This window comes from Phoca vitulina, unplaced genomic scaffold (assembly GCF_004348235.1).
Source record: "Phoca vitulina isolate PV1807 unplaced genomic scaffold, GSC_HSeal_1.0 scaffold2, whole genome shotgun sequence".
Classification (NCBI taxonomy): Eukaryota; Metazoa; Chordata; class Mammalia; order Carnivora; family Phocidae; genus Phoca; species Phoca vitulina.
In genome coordinates this window covers 87971744-87995162 of record NW_022589705.1, presented here as the reverse complement: position 1 = coordinate 87995162, position 23419 = coordinate 87971744, and the positions used below count along the sequence as shown (strand labels likewise).

Below are 23419 nucleotides of genomic sequence, written 5' to 3'. Positions count from 1 at the left end.
ACTGGTGCCAGACAATGCACAGAGCCCTGGAATGGCCACCTTCCACGCCTTCCCGCTCCTGCTGAGGGCCGACTTGATTCCAAGACGCTCGGGGTCCTCCTGATGCTGACTCTCACCACCATCAAGTAGAGTGGCAAAGACAGAGGCAGAGATTTCTGCTAAAAAGTGAAGCATTCACAGGGATAAAAAGGAGGCAGCGGGTACAACCATGTGCCCCCAGCCTTCTGCCTCACTTCTAGCTGCTCGCCACCCCACTTCCTTTGTCTGAGGTCCCTTTGGCCCACTGCCTGGTTTCTCGTTCCCCACCGTCCAGTGTCTTTCCAGGCGGCACCTGTCCCATGCCCTATGCCTGCTGGCCCTGGGAGGGCGTGGGGGGAAGACAGGTGGAAGGAACATCGAGAACCTTTTGGCCCTCCCACCTCTGCCTGCCTCCTCAGGCAGACCCTGCGCTGAGCATGCTGACCACGAGAAACGGATCAATCAGGACTTGGAGGAAGAAGTGGTTTCCATGGCAGCAGCAAGAGGTTGGGGAGGAGAGGCCAGGCGAGGAAGAGGAGGGAGAGTGGAGGGGAGGGTCAGAAGGGGAGGGCTGGGGAGGAGCAGGCAGCTGACCAGAGAGTCAGGAAAATGGGGTGGACAGAGCAGGAGGGAGGATGATAGTGGGCTTCTGGCTGAAGCTCCCGGTAGCAGCCGAACAGGGTGAGAAAGGCCAGGATGGATGGTGCAGCGGCCCCCCCCCACCTTCCACCAACCGGGTGTCAAGGAGGCCAGAGCGGCAGGGGCCAGTGAGCCCAGATCTGTCAGCATCCAGGGTCCCAGTTACTAACTCCCCAGGTATGGGTGGTCTAGGGATCCCAGGTTAGGCTCTGTGGACTTTTGTTTGAGAATGCATCACTGGAAGATAAAATCTGATTCCTGAGAGGCCTTTTCCCACCTCGGAAACAGGTCACTTCCAGTGTGTCCACTGGGAAATCACAGCTGCCATCTCTGGAACACTCCTCTGGGCAGGAATGAGGGGCCTTCCACGGTCACCCCCTTTGAGCCTCAGAACAAAGGCTCCCTACAGCCCAGATGCAGAAGAGGGTAGTGACCTGTCTGAGGTCACACAGACCTAGAGGCCTGAGCTGGACTGGCATGAGCGCCCAGCACCTTGCCGTCTAAGAGGAAGGGAATGAAATTCTAGAATGTAGGAGGCTGTAGCTCAGGGGTGGGCCAGTGGGAGATAAGCCCCTTCCCTTGGAAAGGCAATACAGGGGCAGAATGGGGCCTCATCTGGGTCCTCCCCATCTGCTGTCGCTAGAATGAGGGGCTGGCCAGAGACCCAGAGCCACTTGGGTCTCACTTATACCGCCTTAAATGTTCACAGCCAAAATTGCCAACCCACAAAGTCTGGGGCCGGGCAGGGCCTGAGGTGGGTCCAGACTCCCCAGACTGTGGAGGGAAGCCGGGGGCAGGGCAGGAGGGGAGTGGAATGTTCTGGAACTTCTCTCACTCCTTTGCCACCCCTCCCCATTATCCCTCCCTAGCAGCCCTGCATTTGATTGGGAGCCACAGATGTTTTGCACCCACTGAGAGGTTTTATGATGGAAACCATTTTCAGATTGAAAGGGGGATGAAAATCGCTAATGGCTTTTCAAAGGCTCTGGGAAAAAAAAAAAAAGAGTTCAGGCAGTTTCTGGAAAGAAAGGGGAAAACACACAAGGAAGAAGGTAATGAAATTCTTGGTGCCAAGGGAGGGGCTAGGCCCTTAGCTAACGGGCTTTTCTGGCAGCCCCAGACCCCCTGCCCAGAGCTCCCTCTCTCCCCCCACCTGGTCCCTGAGGCCCCCAGTTCGAGACAGCCTGTTCACTCCTAAGTGGTGCCGCTCAAATGTTCTCAGGGGAGCCCACCACATTTAGGCTTGCCAGACCCTCGACCGGCTCCCCAGTGTGTGGGGGGGGGAGTGGCTGTAAGGGGATGGAGGGTGGCTGTGGGCTTCTGGCTCCAAGGAGCAATTCTGATGCGTCCTTCTCCTGCTTGGTTGGGGGCAGGAGAAGTTGGACCCAAACTCTCCAGCTTTGTGTTGTGAAAAGAGCGCCGGGTAGTTCGGGCTCGTGGAGCTCCCAACTCACTGAGGCTTCTGGCTCAAAGCAACCACAGTTCAGGAGCCGCCCCTATGGGCCCTGAGTGAGGGGTCTGTAATGTTATTACAATCCTCAAGCCACCATGCAGGGGGCCGTCTGTGGCCTGTTGCCCAGGTCCCTCTCTGGACCAGCCAGCACAGGTAGCCTGGCCTCTCTATCCTTGATCTGCCGCTGACTGCTGTCTGGCCTAGGGCAGATCTCTCCTCTCTCTTTAGTTTTCTCATTTGTCAAATAGAAGGTGACCAGCAGCCTGATTTGCCTGGAGCTGAAGGGTTTCTAGAGCAAGGGAATGTCAGTGCTAAAACAGGCAAAGTCTTGGACAAACCAGGACTAGCTGGTCACCCTGGTTAAGCGACCAGGCTGGATTGGGAAATCTGATTAAAGGAGCAAAGCTCCCAGCCTCCTCTACGTGCATCCATGTTCACAGGACGAGTCCCTTAGCTTAAGGGAGAGTCTCCTTCCTCCACCAGCGTCTCTGTGTATGCAGTCCCCGCAGCTCCACACCTGCCCAGGGGCAACATCTCCCCAGTCTGCTCCTGTCAAAGGCTCGCTGGAAGAGAAACTCCAGGAATTAACCAAAAGGAGGCGAGGGAATTGTTTCTGGGTTTCAGAATGTTCCATCCCCATCCCTTTGGGGTTGAAACTTCTCTCTCCCCAGGCAGCTTCCCTAGGAATGTATTCAGGATGGGTGGCTCAGGGCTTATCACATTAGCCAAGTTCCCACCAAGTAGAACAAGACTCCACTTGCCCTTGATCTCAGTCTAGGGTCTGGGTTCCACTTTCCGGGGTGAGCTGGAACTTAGTCTCACCCCCAGGGGACCAGGAAAGATTGAGAATGCATCATCCCTTTCAGAAGCTGGAAGACAGGGAGCAGGTGCAGGGTCTGGCTCAGGAGGGCAGAGAGAGATTCAGCACCGAGTCAGAGCAGAATGAGAGGGATGGAGGCCATGCTCCGTGTGTGGCCAGCTTTCTGGCAGTCCCTGCTGGTTTAAAGAGCCATGTGGAGTGGCAAAACCTCTCCTCCAATAATTTCTACTCAACAGTACTCACGAGAAACACACATGTGTCAAGGCCTTCCAAGTTCCACATCTGATATTTGGGGTTTGGTGAAGCCAAGGGGAGGGGACCACCCAGTGTGTCTGGGGGGAGAGGGCAGGGTCAAACAGATGGATGGACCCACAGGGGAGGGAGAAGGACTGAGAACCCGAGACTTGGGGTTTGCTGGTCAGTAGCAACAGCATCACCTGGGAGCTTATTAGAAGTTCTCAGGCCCCGAGCAGACCTACTAGAATCTGCATTTCAACCAGACCCTGGAGGATTGAGTACATTGAAGTTTGAGGTCTGTACCCCCGCACCCTCCCAGAGTCTCCGGTAGAGGATCCCATCCCAAGACAAGGCCCTTTCTCACCTGTCCCGGGCTGCTTTCCCACATCTGCCAGTTGCCACAAATGCTATCTCCGGTAGCCAGTCCGTTTCCTAGTCCTGCGGGGTTCATGCCACCAGGGCTGTGAGGGGAACGTCAGAAGCAGTGAGGGCAGCTGGGAAGGGGGAGCAGCCAGAGCCGGCTGAGCAGGTGCACACCTGGGCCACTGGGCCAAACAAACAGACCTGAGCTGCCCACGGGCTCCCAGCCAGGCTCTGCAAATGGCTCAGGTGTGAGGGGAGGGGCGGGGTCAATTCCTGCCCCGCCTTTCCCAGAGAGCGGCAGACCTTCTCCAAGGGTCTTATTAGCAGACATCCCAATAGCACCCATGGCAGCCAGAGAGTTTATGGCCATTTTTATTAGCCCTGCCTCAAGGCTCCGCAGAGATGGAGCGGGCATTCTGCAATAGTTACCCCCAGCATTGCAGGAGCACGACCGTGGACTTGGAGAGTAAGCAGGTATTTAAGGGAGGGAGAGAAAAGGTCTGGGCCTCGGGGGCTGTGCAGCCAATCCGGGAGGCATGGCAGATGCACGAACAGTAAAACTTCATTACTTCCCACTTGAGATCTTTCCAGCAGGGATGACAGGGAGCAGAGCTGAGGCAGGCACTAGGCTAAAAAGATTGCAGGGGGTGTGTTTAACCTACTTGCAAGAAGGAACTATTTCCCAGCCCCCCACAAGCTCCATTTCCATGCAAACAATGGTTACACAAATGAAAAGGATCTCTCCTCTCTTCATTAAAGCAAAGCCTCAAAGGACCAGTTGCTACCTGAATCTTCTCCACTAGCCCAGAATGAGACACTGTGTATATAAATGAAGACATCTGAATTACAAAATGCTTTTTAAATAGGGTAGATTATAAAAGTTTGGTCCTGACAAGTCTTCTTATTTAATTGTTGAATTTTGGCAAAAGATGTGAAGCCACACGCCTCTTTCTTCCCTCCATCCCTTCCTCCTTCCTTTCTGGGTCCAGATCAGAGATGGTCTCAGTCTCACTGAGTTTGGGCTTGATCCTCCAGTGGATGGAAGCCCAGGGAAGGTTCAAAGTTGGAAAAAGACCCTCCAGATCGCACTGTGATAAAATCACTCTGGCAGCAGGGTAGGGAGGGGATAACCTAGAGGGGCCTCCAGCAGGGAGAGGTGGCAAGAAGAAATACAGGTGGAGAGGTTGCGGGCAGAACAGAATGGGCAGAGGGGAGAGAAGGGAAAGAGCAAGTGTCTGTCACCTATCCTGCAACCTCCGCTCTCCTGAGAGATTAGAAGGAAAGAGGGTCAGAAGCATCTACACAAATGCGATGCATACTTTTCTCATAGAGGAAATCACTTTACCTGAAACCCTAGGAAACGTGATCTACAGGAACAGAAAGCAGATCAGTGGTTGCCTGGGGTTGGGGGGCCGGGGGATTACAAATGGATACCAGGAAACTTGGGGCGGGGGGGGTGACAGATATGTTCATTAGCTTGATTGTGGCAATGGGTTTCAATGGTGTCTCCATATGTCAAAAGCCATCAAATGTGTAAACTTTGTGCACAGTTCATTGTTTGTCAATCATACCTCAATAAAGTTATAAACAACAAAAAAATTTTTTTAAGAGACGAGGATCCCAGGAGACCCATATGTAATAGAGGTGCCATCAGACCTAACACATTGCACTAGCCCTAAGACCTGGCAGGATGAGACTGATGTTCGTCATGATGACCTTGATCCTAGGACAACTTAACTGATGTCCAGCCGACTTCTTCCAAGAAGTGGGGAGACATATAGGCAGACTGGATAGAAAGGATGTTTTGTAGTGTTACAGTGTTGCTATTGAAAAGTGTTGCCCTGTCTTCTTGGCTACATACTTGACACTTCAGACAGTGCCTGGTGTCTCCTCGGCACTTAATAGTTTGTTTAAAAATGTAATTGTGTAATGGTGTAGGGGGAAGATTCTGACAAGCGCCTACCCCACACCAGGCTCTGTTCTGAGTGCACTTGTCTTGTTCATTCATTTAGGCTTCTGATATCCGCACATGTCACTCACTGGATCACCTGATTCCCTAACGATACAGCAAGGGAAACTCAAAGATGCATTCTGTGTCCTCCCTGTCCTGCCCCCTATTCCCAAGTCCACCACCTCCATTCTGTGCGAATCTAGGACTCTTCCCAATGGAGAGACAAAGCCACGAAAGGAGAGGTGAGCGGAGGCTATGAAGTCGGGTCAGGTGTGGAGAATGTGAACACAACTCGCTCGGGGGACTGCAGTCAGCGGAATTAAGGGGGCCCACCAGAAGCTGGAGGAAGGGAATTTAGGAAAATAAAAGGCTATCCTGTTTCTCTCAGCAGGGAGGAAGCAGATGGCTCTCATTACCTGGATAGTGGTGGGGCTCAGAATAGAAATACGCTCTAGAGCAGTGGAGGCGAATTCCGGTACCAGAGCGCTCAAACTCACCTGCCAGTTGGTGAAGGAAGATCCCAGGAGCTGATGCCTGGGCAAAGGCACGGGGGCAGGCACCAAGTCCTTGGCATCTCTGTATCGGCCCCTCACCCCCAAGACTCAGCATGGGGCATGGCGCAGAGTAGGCCTACACACTTGTGCTGGCCCTGAACCTGGCAGAAACCCCAGTGACCAGCCCTTGCACGGCCTAACCTGAGCCACGGGGGCCATGGGGACAGCCAGAGGCGCCCCCCACTATCTCTGTGTCCAGTTTTTCAAAAACACAATTACATGCCCTTCAGAGCCTCTGTCAGTGTCGGTAAGCTCCAACCACTAAACTGCACTACACTGATTTTGCCAGAAACCTTTGCAGTTATTAATAGTTTATTAATCGGAGCCTATTGCTGATGAGAGTTGGTCTTCTTGCCCCAGCCCCCTCAGGGCCCGGCTATCTGTGCAAGGCCTTTTATCCAGCATGCAGTTCAACGCCACTCAGATCTAGGGAGAGATCTTGGGGCCACTTGATCTACTTTAGAAGGCTAGCACTGAGCGCACAAGGTCAGATGAGGTGTTTGGTCCAAAGCAAAGCTGTGCCCTGGAAACTGTTGGGTCTGCAGGTAAGAACGAGACTCTGCACCTGCTTTCCGGCACAGAGGGAGACAGCATTCTCCGTGCTCACTCCACGGCCTCCTGGAAGGTTGCTGCCCATGTACTGAATGTTGATGAGTACCTACCATGATGGCAAGCACCATGCATGGTCGTGGGACATGCCGGTAAACCAGACAGGGGCAGACCCGCCTTCCCCGAGCTTACGGTGTGTGGCAGGGGAGGAGGGTGTTCGAGAGTCACGGACATAAGTCATCAAGTAACAGTTTAGACAAGTACTGCTGTATCAGTTCGCTATTGCTGCATAATGAGCCATCCCAAACCTGGATGGCTTAAAGCAATGTCCATGAATTATTGCTCATGAGTCTAGGGGTTGGCTAGGCTCACTCTTGCGTTTGACCTTGACTGGCATGGCTGGGCCAGCTGGGGCCTCTCTCCATGTCTGTGTGCTCTTGTCCATATCAGAGGTTTGTTCTCAGGGAGGAAGCGGGAGTGAGAGGGGGGAGAGAGTGGCAGGGGGGTACAGAGAGAGAGAGAGAGAGTTCTTTTGAGACTTCGGCTTGGAATTTGCACACCATCACTCTTACACATCCTATTGGTCAAAACAAGTCACAAGGCCAAGAATGGGAAAGAGATTCCACCCTTAGATGGGAGGAACTGTAAGGCAATTGCCAGAGGCATGATGCAGGGAGGCTATTAAGCAGGGCCATTAATGCCATCCAACCACCACACTCACCTGGTCCTGAGAAAGTGACCAATCTTTTGTAACTTGAAGGATGCAGCCAGGGGAAGAAAACACAACATTCCCTGGAACAGAATATTGCAAGCAAAAGTGCTGAATCAAGGCACTGGGCTAAATGCAACCTGTGTCACCTCTGAGGTGTCCTGGATGGGATTCTGGAACAGAAAAGGGACATTAGTGGAAAAACTGGGGAAATCCATAAAAAGTCTGGACTTGAGTTAATAGTGATGTATCAACATTGGCTTCTTCGTCTGACAACTGTACCACGGTCGTGTAAGATGTTCATGAGGGAAGTTGGGTGAGGGATGTATGGGAATGCTCTATTCTCTGTGCAACTTTTCTGTAAATCTAAAATGATTCCAAAATTAAGTTTATCTTTTAAGAAGGCATTTGGCAATGAGAGGAATGGAAAGAACACCGTTGTAGCTGGAGGAGGGCAAGGCTAAGAGGCGCTGGAGATGTGGCAGGAAGCAACCAGGTTGGCCAAGATAAGGACTCCGGTCTTAATCTTTAAGAGCAGAGAGAAGTCTCTACAGGGCTTTAGTAGGGAAGTGCCGTCAATTCTGTTTGCATTTGAAAAGATCTGGGTTCTATCTGCAGGATGGATCCAGAGGGAGATTAGCAGGGACAGGAAAACCAGTTAACATTCTGCCCACATTCCAAGTGAGAAAAGGTGGGCGGGGGGGGGGGGGGGGGGGGAGTGGATATAGGGCAGGATGTATTTGGGAGGTGGAGCACCCAGGACTTGGCCACTGAGTGTGGTCGGGGAGATGGAGCATGGTGCCCACGAGAGGGTCTGGGACCATTGGTGGAGCTAGGGAGCCCAGTGAAGGAACACCCGAGTCTGTAGAGTCCTAAGCGGGGAAGCTGTCTTCTTCACAAGTCACCAATCCAAGTGTCCCCTGAGCCACCTTCTATCACCTGCACTGTGTCACCGACAGGAGTCGCCCAAACATACTGCTTATGTTACTGTCCCCTGAGCATGTCATCAGTGTAGCAATGGCCTAAACATGTCACCTGTGTTGCTGTCACCTAAACACCTCTGCATTTATCACCCACATGGCAGTTACCTGCGCGTTTCCACCTGGGTGCCAACCCTGTCACCATTACCTCATTACATCCCCTGGGTGGCTGCCAGCTACACGTGTCTCCTGAGCCTGTTTCTGTAGGGGTATGTCGCCTGCGCACATGTCACCTGCACAACTCACTTACTGTATAACCGATACCTACGAGTGTCACCTAAATATGTCACTCTAGGCGACTGTCACTCAGCAACAGTGCCCAGTAGAGGGGCTGTTTTTCCAGCCTAGCTGAGTTACAAGCAAACAGAATAGCTCCCAAGGGGAGCCAGTCCCCTGCTGTTCCCGCTGACAGGGTGCTCCCCTGAGGGTGGGGAAGGGAGGAAAGCAGCCTCTTCCCCACAAAGTTTCCCTGATGAAAATCTCCCGTTCTCCCAGTCCTTTTATGACAGTCGGTAGACCAGATGTCAACCTCTGCGTATTCTATGTAAATGAAGGTGTTTGTTTATGCTAATGTGTGTTGGCTCTGTTCTGAGCCAGCAGCGGTAGAACGCAGGCTGAGAGCCCAGGTGTGGGGAGCACTGAGTCAGGAGGGAGGTGGGGGACACTGAGACAGGAGGGAGGTGGGGGGCACCGAGTCAGGAGGGAGGTGGGGGGCACCGAGTCAGGAGAGAACGGAGCTGGGAGACAAAGAAGGGGGCAGTGGACATGAGAGGAGAGAGTGAATCTGAGGTTGGAGAGCACAGCAGAAGCTGATGGGAGTGGGTGGCTTAGGTGAGTAGAGAGCCAACATGTCCATGAGGAGGTGGCAACAGAGAGCTAGATCTAAGGAACCTCCCTCCTCGGGGGCGCAGGGCTTGACCCACACCCAGAGCCTGTGCCCTTCACCACTGCCCTCTCCTTCCCCTACCGCGCTCTCTGATCGGACTAAAGGGCCTGTGTGGTGGACAGGGCTTCATGACCGTGACTATGACCGTGAGCTTCTTCCTGTTTTGTGCTGTGGTGTTACAACCAGAGACCCAAACACAGAGACCCCACTGCCTTTAAGTTGTGGCCAGAAGAGGCTCCCCTTTGGCAACATGATTAGGCACAGGGAAGGTTGGAACTTGCCAGAGGACCTAGAGATTTCCCTGATGGAGCAGTGGCCTAGCCCCCATCCCTCCAGGCCACAGCTCCTTCCTGAGGACCCCAGGCAGAGCCAGCTGCTCCCTGCTTTGTGCTCGGAAAGGCTCACCCTTAAGGATGGGAGGTGTTGATCCACTGGGACAGGGGCTCCTTGGAGATGAGAAGTTTACTGTTTCTTCTCAATCCCCCAAGGCTGGACCCAAAGGGACAGCAAGGCAGTTGCCTAAAGACGAATTTAAATTCCCATCCTGGCTCTTATTAGCCATATTGGTGGTGGTGGGCGGGGGGACATCTGTGCCTCCTCTAGAGCCTCAGTTTCCATGTTTACGAGGTGGGAATAGTGATCCTATGTGGAGGGCAGAATGAGGTGACGCGCTAGGGCACAGCTTTGAGCCTGTGCCACACGTCAGATGCCTCTTACCCCGGTCATACCCGGGGTCCTCTAAGTGCGGGCACCGTTTACCACCCGCAGCGCACGGAAACTGAAAGGAGCACAGATATAACTCCGGTTGGACACACAGCCCCCACAGCCTCACCTCCTGAAGCGCCGCACACAGGGCCTGGCATACAGTCAGTGCTCCATAAATGTTGCTGCCCCTCCCCCTCCCAGCATAGCACAGGAGCACGTAGTCGATCCAGAATCGTCTGTTGAACAAAGGCTGAACAGTGGGGCTTGGAGGTTGTTTTCGGGGTGATGAGGGACTGCGCTTTCCAGGGCCCTATGATGGGCCTTCATCCTGCCCCTCTGCTTCCCCCCAGGCTGCCCGAGGTCCGCATCTCAGACAATGGTCCCTACGAATGCCACGTGGGCATCTACGACCGCGCCACAAGAGAGAAGGTGGTCCTGGCATCGGGCAACATCTTCCTCAACGTCATGGGTGAGTGCAAGGCCCCTGGCCCCAGGGTCCCAGCGAGGAGCTGCGTGCATGCGTGTGCGCCATGCACAGAGGGGCTGTCTTGGGAACCACCTGCCAAAACGTCTGCTGGGAGGCCGTGAACCCTCTTCTTTCCCACTCTTGCCTTCAAGGAGCGAGGAGACTGGCCCTGCTGAGGTAGGACAGTTGTGGCCTTACCACCCAAGGGTTTCCTCCCAGGAAGCCCTTCTCCTCCCAGGAAGCCCTCCTCCTCCCAGGACAAGGCAGGGCCAGGCCTTGTCCCTGGATCCTCATGGCCTGGGCACTTTGGAGGGGCTCTGACACCTTGACTGGGACAAATGAGGAGCTGACAGCAGAATGAGGGCTTCCCAGGGGAGCAGCAGACCTCAGTGTCCACTTCTGTAAGGCAGGGGTGGGATGCAGGACCCCCAGCTCTGGGCCCTGTGACCCAGTGAGGACACAGGGAGGGAGGAGCTGGGCAGTATGGAGGCAGCTGTGGGAGCACCTTTCAAGGCTGAAGCCAAGAGCCACGTTCATAGAAGTGCCCGTGGGAACAGTGCAGTGGGGGCGGGTCCCCCCCCTGGGGGCAGGATAATCTGGGAGCCTCCCTGGGGGAGGTGATGCATATGGGCTGCAGAGAGTGATTCTGACCCTGAATCTCCCCCGGCCTTTCCTGGGACATGGAAGCATCAGGTGATCGGTAAGAACGTGCACTGGACTCGGTGTCAGAGCGTCCTGGGGTCTGACCCTGTATCTGTGCCTCCGTTTCTCCATCTGCAAGATGGGGATAGTTATGCTAGTGCCTGTCTCTGGCTGGCTGTGTCCCCGCCCCAGCCTCGGTTTCTCCATTTGTCAAACAAAGGCCTTGCTCCCAGCGATCTCAGCAGCCTCTGTCGGTGCTGACGTTCTCCTCAGGCACGTTCTCCAATTCTGCTGCCAGAATTCTAGGGACTTGGCCCCGACTCCGGGCTCCAGCGTTCTCTGATTTTCTTATCAAATGATATTTACCAGGGAAACAAAGTTTGTCATAGTCAGGCAATCAATGAAAGCATAAAGGCCCTGTGGAAAGCCTCCGCTTCTAGGGAAATTGAAAACCTCCAAAGGCCAGACCTCCAGAGGGACATTGATTCCCGCAGCGGCAGCACATGGTGTGTTCTGGCTTCATGGCTTCCTGGGGGATGGGCCACGGCGGGGAGGTGAGTGTGCCAGGAAAACCTCCCTCTTGTAGTCGTCCCTTCACTGAAGGAGGCTTGTTGGTGCCCGGCCCTGGGCTAGTCAGCCCAGGGAATCAGGTGAAGAACAAAACTCAGTGTGCACCATTGAGGGGCTCCCAGTCTGATGAGGGACATGTACGTAATCATCCATCCATCAGATATTTCTTGAGCACCTACTATGCGCTAGGTAATGGACACACTCCTTCAATAGGACAAGGTCCTTGGGGAGTTGTATCCTGTGCATGAGCCAAGCATAAAACCCACACAGATGCCTAAGAGAGAACTGTGGACAGTGCCAAATCCTGGGCAGAAAATCAGGCAGGTAACAGGATAGAGTGGCTGCAGGTGGGGTGGCAGCTAGTTTAGGGGGAGGACCCAAGGAGGGTCCCTTGGAGGCTTCTGGCTGTGCTTTCCATGTTATGTCATTCAGTCCTCACAACCCACCCGAGGGTAGACACTAGTACTATTGGTCCCATTCTGCAGACACAGATATGGAGGGACAGAGAAAGCAAGCAGCCTACCCAAGGTCACACAGCCAGGATCACAAAACCGTCCTGTGATGGCAGTCCAGTGTTGGGGCCGGAAGCCAGGCATCTTGCCTCTCTCACACCGGCTGTTGCACCCCTGGAAACAGTAGAGACACTCCAGCTGAGGCTTCTCTCTATGTGAGCAAGGACAGGGTCCTCAAAAGCCCCCTCCTCCAGGAGGCCCACACTTCTCCTTAATTCACCAAAGCTCCCTGAGCAGGTTGCTCTCCCTCCATGGCCTGTCTTCTCCTCCATACACCAGGAGGACGTGTAACCAGATGCTCCTAAGCCCTCCTAGCTCTGACATCTGTTAAGTCCATTATCCCACCTGCTAAGCAAGGAACCTAAGGTGCAGAGAGATCTGGTGGGACAGACCAGAACTGCTCGGCTGGCCTGATGGTCCTGGCTGAGCAAGGCAGTGTGCTCCTGGCAGGTCTGGCTTTTCTCTCTGCCCGTGCCACGGCTGGCGGAGACTTTTCTCCTCCGGTCTCGCTGTCTGGGCAGCAAGGAACTGTGAACCTCTGGGCTCCCCCCCGACAGAAGGTAACAGCCATGTGGGATGGGGCAGACAGCTGATGAGATCCCAGTTACTGAGCAGGAGGCTGAGGCTGTTGGGGAGACCCGGGAGGGGCAGACCCCCCAGTGGCCCCAGACTCTGACCTCTGGAAATTCAGGGTGTCCGTGGGCAGGATTCTTACTGAAATAGCACTCACCTTGGTCAACCCTCTGACGGACCCACTGCATAGAGGTCATTGTGCTTGCTATTGGTGGCCCTGGCCCAGCTGTCTCCTGATGGGGCAGGTCCCCCCATGCTCACTAAGGCTGCAGCTGAGCCAACAACACAGCCGCTGTCCGTCCCTAGCCTGTGCCTATAGTGCATGAGCTTCGGGCTTCGTGTGCATTATGTTGTGGAATCCTGGCGACAGCCCTGTGAGCCAGGAGATGTTATAATCCCTGTTATACAGCATTAGGACACGCAGGTTTTAGGCTGAATCCCAGATCCATCATTGTGTTCATTAGCCTCTCTGGGCCTCAGTTTCCCATCTATAAAATAGGGACAAGGGTGGCTACCCCCTAGAGTAGTTGTAAGGTTTTTTTTTTTTTAATTTAAATAAAGTTTGCAGGACTCCTGGGTGGCTCAGTTGGTTAGGTGTCCGACTCAGAGCTTTGGCTCAGGGCATGATCTCAGGGTTGTGGGAGCCTCGAATCCAGCTCTGTGCTCAGCAGTGAGTCTGCTGGAAATTCTCTCCCTCTGCCCCACCCCCTTGCACTCTCTCTCTCTAAAATAATAAATAAATAAATCTTTAAATGAATGAATGAATGAATGAATGAATGATGTTTGCAAAGCTCCTAGCCCAGATGAGGCGGCCAAGAGGTTCCATAGGCTGAGACCGCACTGCACCTGTCACCCAGACCCAGGCTCGGAGAAGGAAGTGGCTCAGGTAAGGTGGGGCCATTCAGTGAGATGATCTCCAGGACAGAGTGCCCTGAGCCCAGCGCCCGGCACCTTCCGAGTGCTCAGTAAATGGTATCTCTCACGACAAATACAGATCATGTCGGTTACACATCGGGCTCAATTAGAAAGACTTGAAAATTGGGTGACTCTGCCTTCCCCTCCCTGACCCACCCCTTTAAATATATTTCAGGGCAGGTGTCAAGCACTACAGTCAGCTCCTTGCCTTGGCCGGTGACATGGCATAGACCCTCGTCATACACATAGACCCTCGTCATACACACGCACTCACGCACGCACATGCACTCACCAACACCCTCCCTCCAAGCGAGTGGAGGCCATTGAAAGCTGGGGTCTCCTTTGAGCGACAACAGACCCTAAGGACCATGGCCACCAACAGTGGGGCAAGATAGCCCTCTCCTCGATTTGGGGGTCAAGGGAAGCTTCCTAGGACGGTGGGGGGAAGAGAGACCAGGAGCAGGGCCCGTCCCACGGCCCCGCACGCATCCCAAGCACAGAGCAATTGTGCGGGAGAGGCTGGCCTCCCGTCTGCCACCACTGCATCTGCATCCAGCACATTCTACCGTGCTGTTTCCACGGGCCTCAGGGTGCAGATCAAAATGTGAGAGCGGCTGTAATTTCACGCCTATAACATCCCCGCTATGTGGTGGGAAAAGACATTTGGGAGCCCCGTGGGTGACACCGAGGGTTTGTGCCGCACACAGTCATTAAAATGTTTTTATCCGAGCTGCAGATAAATTGTAAGCCAATTTGAAAGTTACGTGCTGGGCCCCAGGAACGCATTATACACAGTCACGGAAGGATTGCAGAGGCTCTTCTTGGGGGTGCAGGTTATGCGGGGAGCATGTTAAGGGTGAGATGTTACAATCAATTAAATGTGAGCCCAGACACCCCCACCCCTGCCAACGCCGAAAGACGCTGCTCTCCTGGTTCGGCCGGAAGACCAAGAGGCAAGGTGTCTCTGCCATCCTCGCCGTACAGGCCTGCCACCGAGGGGGCCCTTTCAACCCACAGTGAATAATCAAGGCCACTTTCCATCAAGCACAGGCTGTGTGGCCGGCCCTTTGCACTGAGCGTCTGGAGCACTGTTGATCATATGACCTTCACGAGTGTCCCCGAGATATAGGCCCCGTCATCCTGTTTCACAGATGAGGGAAGGGGGTTTAAGGGTTTAAGGGGCTCCCCCACGTGAGAGCTGGGGGGTCCCCCAGGTCTGCCCAAGCCCAGAGCTTGTGCACTTAACAGTATCTCTGAGCTCCCAAGGGACACGTCTCCACCTTTGACACAAAAGCTATTAGTACTGCAAAGGTCAAGCGAGCATGGGGGTAAGGGGGACCTGTGCAGAGCTGAGACAGCGGGGACCTCCATGAGACCGAGCCCCAACCAGGAACACTTGGCACTCAAAAATTCAGACGGTTCCTGTGCCCCAGGCCCCATGGGGCTGCTCATCCACTTCGACCCCAGGCCCCTCACTATTCAAACCCTCTGAAAGGAGCACCTGCCTTGGGTTCCAGCAGACCTGAGTCCAAATCCAGGTCAGTGTCCGCTTATGACATGGACAGTCCAGTACCGAACTTTTTTCCTAGTAAAAACAACATCAGAATGGTTTTTTGTTAAAATGGATTAGAAGGTCACTTGGATGTCCACACGCAGGCATTCTGAATCTCATTCATTCATTCATCCGGCCTTCATTTGTTCATTTATGCAACAGACATTTATTGAGCATCTAGTATATTTCAGGCGCTGTTGTAGGTACTGGAATTCAGCTTCAGTAATGAGCCAGACAAAATTCCTCGCCCTCCTGGACCGGACCGTGCAGGAAGGGAGGCAGACCTGAACAAGGAGACCGCTGGTGCCCGTGGATGTCAGAGGGTGGTCGAGCGAAGCAGAAGCAAGCACAGACTGGGGCAAGGCGGGTATTTTAAACAGGGTGCTCAGCAAGGCCCCTCCGAGAAGGTGAGGCCTGAGTGCGTGGACTTGAGGTCTTCATGCACCTGATCCCACACTGCCTGACTCAGCGTCTGCCCGGGGCCAAGCACAGTTCCGGGTGCTGAGGATGCAGTGCAGAACGAGGAAAGTCTTCGCCTCGTGGAGCTTAGGTGCCATCGAGGGAGATGTCTAGCTCACGGTACAGATGCAGAAGCCCAGGCTGACCCCGGCGCCGGATGCTCCAGGATGCCAGTAACAAAGGATCACTCTGGGAGGCTGAAAGTCACAGAAATATATTCCCTCATAGTTCTGGAGGCCAGAAGTCTGAAATCGAGGTGTCGGCAGGGCCACGCTCCCTCTGAAAGCTCTAGGGAAGGATCCTTCCTTGCCCCTTCCAGCTCCTGGTGGTGGCCGGTGGTCCTTGGCCTTCCTTGGCTTGTAGATACATCCCTCCAGCCTCTGCCTCTGTCCTCACGGGGCAGCCTCCCTCTGTGGGTCTGGGTCTCTGTGTCCACATCTCCCTCTTCTAAGGACACCAGGCATTGGACGAAAGCACACCCTCATCCAGTACGACCTCATCTGAACTTGGTCACATGTACGAAGACCCTTTTTCCAAATAAGATCACATTCACAGGTGCTGGGGGTTAGGACTTCAACACGTCTTTCTCTGAGACACATTTTGAACCCACAACCGTAGCTGAGCCAAGAAATAGCATCAGAGGAGGATTGACATCTGACTCCCAAGCACATGCGGCACCCTTCACTGAGCATTTACCAATATGCCATGCACTGGGCTAAGGTCTTCATAAACTAACTTATCCCATAATGTCAAAAGCTCTGTGAGATGGGTACGGCCATTTCTTTGCCAGATGAGGAAACTGATAGGTACGTTTCTTGCCTAAGACACCCAGCCAGCCAGTGGTAGAGCAAAGACATCCTACCCACGTACCCATTCTGCTCTTCTAGAAGTCATAACATACTAACAAGCACTAATAAAATGTTCTATTTGGGGATCCCTATGTCTCTTCTGAAGGCTTTCAAGTGAGGGTGGCCAACTAAAGGTAGAATTTTGGAACCCAAGGCCATAAGGGCACCAAACCACACCAAATGCATTCAAAACCTGGGGCCCGGTGACACAGGTCCCCCTGTAGAGAATAGTTGTTAATGAACTTTGCATAGCACACTTTTTATTTTTTTCAGTATGTTTTACTGAATTTTTATTAAGTGCATCTGGTGCTTTTTTTTTTTTTTAACTGTTTTATTGAGCTATAATTCATATAACGTATAATTCACTCATTTAAAGCACACAATTTAATGGTATTTAGCATACTCACAGAGTTGTGCAAACACTTTTAGTTGTGCAACCAATTTTAGAAGATTTTTTAAAATCTATACCCATTAACAATGACTCCCCATCCCATACCCCTTGCCCCAGGCTAAGGTAATCACCAATATAATTTCCTTTTTTTTTTTTTTATTAGAGAGAGAGGGCACATGAGTGGTGGGGAGGGGCAGACGGGGAAAGAGAGAGAGAGAGAGAATCCCAAGCAGGCTCCACACTGAGTGCTGCAGAGCCCAATGCAGGGCTCCATCCCACAACCCTGAGATCATGACCAGAGCCAAAATCAGAGTCGAAAGCCCAGGCAACCCTTACCAATCTACTTTCTATCTCTATGGATTGGCCCGGACATTTCATATAAATGGGATCACGCAATACGTGGTCTTTGTCACTCTTGCACACATCAATCCCTCATTCTTTTTTATGGCTGAATGATATTCCATCGTATGATACATGACATTTCTTTTATACAGTCACCAGTTGAAGGACATCTCCACTTTTCAGCTGTTATGAATAATGCTCCTGTGAATGTTCACAGACAGGTTTTTGTGTGACCGTATGGTTTCAGTTCTCTTGGGTGCATACCCAGGAGTGGAATTGCTGGACCAAATCGTAACTCTGTGTTTAACCTTTTGACTTCCAGGCAGCTGTGCCATTTTACTTTTGCTCCAGCGCTGTGGGGGTCCACATCTCTCCAGATCGTCACCAGCTCCCACTACCTGTCTTGTTGATTACAGCCGTCCTGGTGGACGTGAAGTGGTTCTCATTGCGGTTTTGATTTGTGTTTCTCTAATGACTAATGATGTTGATCATCTTTTCATGTGCTTTGTAGCCATTTGGATACCTTCTCTGCAGAAATACCTTCAGATCGTGGGCGCCTTTCAACTAGGTTATTTGTCTTTTCATCATTAAGCTGTGCGCTTTCTTTATTTCAGATACAATGGCCTTATCAGATGTAACATTTGCATATTTTTCCCCTTTTGTGAATTATCTTTTCCCTTTCTTACTGATGTCCTTTGAAGGATGAAAGGGTTTCCTTTGGACGAAGTTCACTCCATCTATTTATTCTCGGTTGCTTGTGCTTTTAGTGTCCTAGCTGAGGAGGCTCTGCCTAACCCAAGGTCACAATTTACTCCTGTTTTTCTTCTAAGAGTTTTAATAGTTTAAAACTCTTACATTTAGCTTTATGATTTCTTTCTTTCTTTCTTTCTTTCTTTCTTTCTTTCTTTTTTTCTGACACTGGCCGGAAGAGAACTTTTTATTACTTTTATGTACAGAAAATTCAACAGCGTCCACTCAGCCCAGTTTGGTGGCCAGTTCTTTCACCTCTGCCTTTTCCAACTTGGCAATGAGAGCCACCGACTTTGGACCCGGGCATTGCCTCCCCAGGGACGGCGGATCTCATCCTATCTGTCATTGTAATCAGTCCTGATGGCTTCCACCAGCTTAGCCAGTGCTCCTTTGCCTTTTCAGTTAACCTATGTGAAAGCGACAATGGTGCAGGTCTTCCTGTGGACCAGAACCCCCAGCCCGGCCTTCCCCTTGATGATACCGTAGGGAACCCCCATCTTACGACACTGGGCGGGCAGGAAGACAACCAGCTCGGTGGAATCACAGCATGTGCAATCACTATCAGCTGAGCCTTCCTGTTTTCCACCAAGGTGGTGACAGTATTAACCCCAGCTCGAAGGACAGGTGGCTTCTTAGTGGGGACCTCCCCTTTGCCGGCAGCTTTCTCCTCAGCCCGGGGCCAACAATCTCTGCTTCTTGTCTGGCTTTGTCTCTGGTTTATATTTGTGGGCCAGCAGCTGAGTAGCTATTTGGCGGTCCAAGGCCTGGGGGAACTGGTTAATTGTAGGAGGCACTTTGAGACATTTATAGAGAATAGCCCTTTGCCGCTGCAGCCCGATGTAGTGTGGTCATTTGACAAGGTGGGTGAGGTCCCTTGGGGGCTGGATGTCCTGTCTGATGCCAGAATTCTTGGGCCTTTTCTCAAGCAGGGGATGGACCACCTTCTTGGCCTCCTGCTCCTTCACAACGGCAGGGGCCAGAACCACCTTCTTCCCCTTCGCCTTCTTTCAGCATCTTGGATGGCTGGAGGAGACAGAAAACTATGATCCACTTCAGGTTAATTTTTGTACGTGCTGTGGAGGAAGCCTCTGCCTCCATCAATTACAGGTGGATGTCCAGTTGTCTCTGTGCCATTTTTGAACAGAATCTTCTTTCCCCCACTGAATTGTGTTGACATCCTTGCTGAGAATCAATTGACTGTAAGTGTGAGGGTTTATTTCTGGACTGTATTCTGTTCCATTGACCTATATGTCTTTCCTCACATATGTATTCCAGATGCTTTTTAAAGCCATCTGGGCATCTCCAGCCTGGCTCTGTCACTCCCCTGCCATGTGACGGGGCAGCGAGTCCCCGGGAAGTCCTCCTGGGGCCCATTCCTCGAGCTTTCCCATGAAGAGAAGCTCACCCCGGGCTGGTCAGTGCTCCCAGGGAAAAGGAGACTACAGCGTGTGACAGAGCTGAGCTCACTTCCATGAGGCCAGGCCAGAACCTAGGATTTCTAGAGATCTGGAGCTCTGCTTTCTAAGACCAGATTCCTGAACCCTATCCTCTGGACACCCAGCCTGGTGCTCCTCTCTAGAAAAAGGAGCACGTTCCCAGGACCAATAATTGGAGTTAAGTCAAGGACCTCTCGTGACCTGGGAAGGAGAAATGTCTATGGCTCCAAGGGGATGGGGGATGCGAGGCCTGAGGGCAGAGACTGCACTCCTCAAAGACCTGGAGTTGCTGCCATAGGCCTGAGCAACAAGAAGAAACACAACTCTGCCTCTAAAGGACACTGGCAAGAAAGCAGGTGGCAATTTGCCGAGCCTCTTTTGAGAAGCCTGCCTGCGCGCAGGACAGCCATGGGGAGATGTGCGCCTCATAGGCAGATCCAGCACATGCCCCGGGTATGTGGCAGTCCAGAGGACAGCTTAGGTCCGTAGAGGGAGGCCGCTGATCTCAGAGTCCCTGGGGCACCCCAAGCAGGGTAGCTGGGAGGCGAGACTCAGAGCTGCCACGAGGCCCTCTCCATAGCCCATGATGCCTGCTGAGTGGGAAATGATCGGTTCATTCCTTATCTTGGAGCCTGAGTGGAGGAGCCACCTGCTGAGCTTACACTAATTACACGAACTGGCCCCAGGCGACTGCAGTGGCCACAGGCTCTGGGGAGCAGGGAGCGAGGCTGCTATCAGGAAAAGGAGGAGGGGGAGGAGATAGGGGGTGGGTTGGGATCCAAGCCAGAGCCGCAGAGGAGTTTGGGGTGCTGAGAGGGAGAGGGTGCAAACCCAAACCTCCACCTCCCACCCCAGACACCCCCAGGGTCCTGAGGACTAGGCCTGGGCACTCTTGTCTCCCAAGCAAATGTCCGGCAGGCTCACCTCCAAGCCCCCTCCCTTCCCCATCCCCCTTCCCACCGGCTCTGGTGAGTGACAGTGAGTGCTCAGGATCCTCCAAACCAGAGCCAGGAGAGGGCTGGGTGGTCCCCAGTGAAGAATTATTCCTCTATTCAAGTAGGTTGACTAGAAACAGCATTTACTTCCTTAGAGAGCTGGGGAATGGTTAAGGGGATGGGCCTTGGATTCAGCCGTAGATTTTAAGCCCAGTTCTGGAACTCCCAATAATAAAAGCAGCAAATGTTTATTGAGCATTTACTACACACCAGGCACAGTTCTGCTCCGCACCTGCTCACTCATTGTCCTAACAGCCCTCTAAGGAGGGCCCACGATTCCCTTCCCCATTGTCCAAGCGTGGAAGCAGAGAGCCTAACAAATGTGCCCAAGGGCCCAAGCCTAGCAAGGGGAGAACTGGATTTGAACCCAGGCAGGCTGGCTCCGAGCCCTCAGCAGAGCCACTGCCCTACACTGGTAGGTGGCTTGTTTCATCTCCTGAGCCTCAGTTTCCCTGTCTGCCAAATGGGGGTTACAGTAGCAAACCCCCCACCACCACGTTGGGACAGGAAATGCCAAGTCCTGTGTCTGGAGCTTACTGTGAGTGCTTACTTTCACCTTGTCCTGACCTCCACCCTGGAAGTGTCAGCGGGGCGGGGGACTGGGGTCAGAGCCGCAGGAAGTGACCCCAGCCGGGGGGAGCTCTCCAAGCCTGGCAGTGAGGACTGTGGCGTCCCACACCGCCCTTGGCCGAGGACACCAGGAAAGAGCAGCGTCACCCCCTCCACAGTCTCGCTGTGACTTTTCCTCCCCAACGTCAGTTACGTCATCTGGAAACGGGGGCATGAAGGTCCCTGGCCCACGGGGCTGTTGAGGATGGTGTATTGAGATGGCTGGCGGCCTTCCGAGGGCAGGGCAGGCAGCGGAGGGGGAGAGACGGCCCCAGCCAGCCCAGGGCTTGGGCCGTAGAGGCTGGACGTGCGAGACATTTCCAGACAGAAGCCACAGGACGTGGGGACCATTCGGAAAGATGGGAACAGATGGGGAGGACGTGGCGGGACCCGGCCCTGGACAGAGACGGTCCCTGAGAAGGCATCGGTGACACCTGTGGTCTCGCTCAGCAGACGGTGACTGCAGGAGATGGGCTTTGGGGTAGAGAGGCCTCCTCCCTGCTCAGAGCTTCTGAGGGGACAGCGTGATGGGCAGCAGGGGCCTGAGAAAGCTGGCAGGGCTCGGAGGCTGGAGGACTGGGGCTGGGGTGGCCAGGCCCGTCCAGGATGGACATCAGAGCGTGTTCAGAGACAGCACACTTAAGTGCCTGGAGAGCCTCCACCTGGCCAGGGACCCGGAGAAAGGATGCTCACTCTGCCTGCCCACAGACCTGCCGCTAGCTCAGGTCACCGGCTAAGAGCCAGTTCAGACAGGGGCCAGACAGATGGGTTTGGGGCTCGGAGGAGCACTTTGGAGCTAACTGGGTCATCGACCAAGGACAGTCACTTCCCAGCTTCAGCCCCAAAGGCCCGAGCCTGCTGACCGCCTCCTGGACAAGCTTCTAGAATCCTCTATCCCTCCCTGTCTGAACACAGCCCTGCAAAGGAGGCATGCCCTTGACGGCCACCCACTGTGCACTCAGCAACAGGCCCAGCACATTCCATTACCCAGTCCCACCTCTAGTCTCCCCACCGCAGGCTAGCCCCATGCTGCCTTAGTGACAGTGGGCACCACGCACTGCTCAGAGGGTGGAGAACCTTCCAAACATTCCACAGCAGTGAGTGGGCTGGGATCTGAGCTCAGGTCTGCTGGAAGGAAGAGCTCCCAGTTTTCCCTCTACATGAGGCTGCCAGGAAGAAGGGGGGACATCGCTCCTCTCTGAGTGGGGGGCAATATGGTGGCCATATGGGCCTAGGCCAGAGGCCAGCACTCCTCTCAACAGGGACAGCATGGAATATTTGGACTGCCCCGTCAGCTCAGCCATTTGGGAAGTCAGCAAGATCAGTATTCCCATTTTACAGAAGAGAAAGCTGAGTCTGCTCATGAAGGGAAGCCTAGAGTATGAACCCAAACGTTCTCTGATGTCTTCCTCTGTGGCGAGCTGAGGCCCTCAGCCAGGGTGGAGACAAGCCTCCGAAGGGCACGTCGGGTGTGATTTGGAAAGCTACGTGACCTCTCTGACCGGTAAGGGAGGCTGGAAGGGGCAGGCAGCTTCGTCGAGCAGCGTGTATTGGTGTGTGCATCTTGTCCGTAGGGCCACCGAGCTAGTGTCACCAGGCTTTCTGTGAGGGAAGCAGACCATCCGCCCATTCATTGCTCGCGCTTCAACCAACATTGTAAGTCCCCGCTGTGCGGGTGCTTGCTTTGGGGGAACGACTGAGAGATTCCTCTTCGTGTGGGACAGCCAGGGTATGTGCTAGAGTAAAGGTGAATTTTGCAGGTACAGGGTGCCAAACCTGGCTCCAATATATTAAATATATTAATTCATTTAATCCTCACTACTCTAGGAGGTAGGTACCTGTATCATTCCCATTTTGATGATGAGAAACCTGGCCCAGAGAGGTTAAGTAGCTTGCCCAAGGTCACCCAGCAAGCGAGTTGCAGAGCTTGTATTCAAACCCAGACCACCTGGCTAAAGAGCCTCCGTATAGCCTCTCACAGAATGGCCCGCTGTGCCCTCTTGAGGCTGCCACCTTCCCCCGCCCCCCCACCCCTGAGGCTGTCACCTGCTCCCGTGACCTGCGGTGTCCCACAGACCAGGGGGCTCCATTCTTGTCCCACGGTTGCCTCTCTGCACCTACTACCTGCCCCTCTCGGCTCCAGCCTCCCGGGCCTCACCAGAGCCGGCCTGCAGGTGCATCATTAAACCTTGACAAGTGTTAGGTCAGTGCAATGCTTTATCCCCTCCACCACCGGGAGCTGGATTTAGTGTCTCTGGCAGAAGGCAAACTTCCTCTCCCTGGGACAGGCCCCTTAATTACAAGTGATATGTGGCTGTTCAAACTGCAGTGCCTCAGGCCCAGTGATTTAAGGAGCAGGCATGAGTCTGAGGGTACAAGTGTTAACAGAGCTGTATCCAGGCTGGGAAGGAGGGCAGGGCACCAGCGAGCCGGCCCCTGGAGCAGTGTCTGGCACCCGCAGCCTCTTCTGGGGAGATCGAAGGGATCCCACCACC

General features: G+C 53.6%; 1 protein-coding gene and 1 pseudogene across 2 annotated transcripts in view; one reads left to right on the top strand and one right to left on the bottom strand.

Moving 5' to 3' along the window:
* IGSF21 (immunoglobin superfamily member 21) overlaps positions 1 to 23419 on the top strand; it is a 235076-nt gene that overhangs the window by 188431 nt on the left and 23226 nt on the right. For both annotated transcript variants that reach the window (XM_032392617.1, XM_032392626.1), the window contains exon 4: positions 10215 to 10333. In XM_032392617.1, coding sequence (XP_032248508.1) covers positions 10215 to 10333 — 119 coding nt within the window. The remainder of the gene's footprint in view (positions 1 to 10214; positions 10334 to 23419) is intronic.
* Positions 17064 to 20559, bottom strand: LOC116641495 (annotated as a pseudogene).